General features: G+C 37.2%; 1 protein-coding gene across 1 annotated transcript; it reads right to left on the bottom strand.

The window, feature by feature from the left end:
• Positions 1–130: 130 nt before the first annotated feature.
• Positions 131–553, bottom strand: LOC117121254 (the record flags this gene model as incomplete). Its single annotated transcript, XM_033266390.1, has 1 exon — positions 131–553. A coding segment is annotated over exon 1 (399 nt), but the record flags the coding sequence as incomplete, so codon positions are not given.
• Between the last annotated feature and the right edge of the window lie 6 nt (positions 554–559).

Genomic DNA, 559 nt, shown 5'->3' with positions numbered 1-559 from the left:
CCATATTATTGAAACCTGATATAAATGCATGGTAATATAAAGGATCTCCCTCATATTGCTTAACCCTGGTTTTTGGCAAAGCCAATGTTTGAAACAAGCCAATTAAACTTTCATTACTCTTTACATTTACATCATTAACACTAACATTTTCATCCGCCTTAGGCGGTTCTGATTCAACATTTTGTTCATTTTTGCTACCTTTATTTTCAGTTATCTCGACCTTCTCTTTGGTCTCTGGATTGATTTCAACTGTTTCAGCATCTTGAACAATCTCTGATTTCTGTTCAGACTTGTCTTTCCACACTTCGGCTAGCTGTAACTCAATTACCCTCATCTCGGAAAGGAACTCTTCCTGACATTGGACCATCCATTCTTCTTCTTTAACATATTCCGCTTCATCAGCCAAAAGCTCAATTAACTCATCATGGGATGCTTCAATAGCCTCAAACTTTGCCTTTGCCTTTTCAATAGCTTTATTTATCTCATCGTGTTTATCTGGCTGCTTGGTTAGCATATGCAATTCTTTCATTGTTCTTGTAAGATTACCCTTCCGGTTTCG

The sequence above is a fragment of the Anneissia japonica genome, unplaced genomic scaffold, assembly GCF_011630105.1.
Source record: "Anneissia japonica isolate Jap-2015-1 unplaced genomic scaffold, ASM1163010v1 scaffold47297_len559_cov230, whole genome shotgun sequence".
Lineage (NCBI taxonomy): Eukaryota > Metazoa > Echinodermata > Crinoidea > Comatulida > Comatulidae > Anneissia > Anneissia japonica.
The sequence above is the reverse complement of the archived record's forward strand: the minus strand, read 5'-3'. Positions and strand labels throughout refer to the sequence as shown.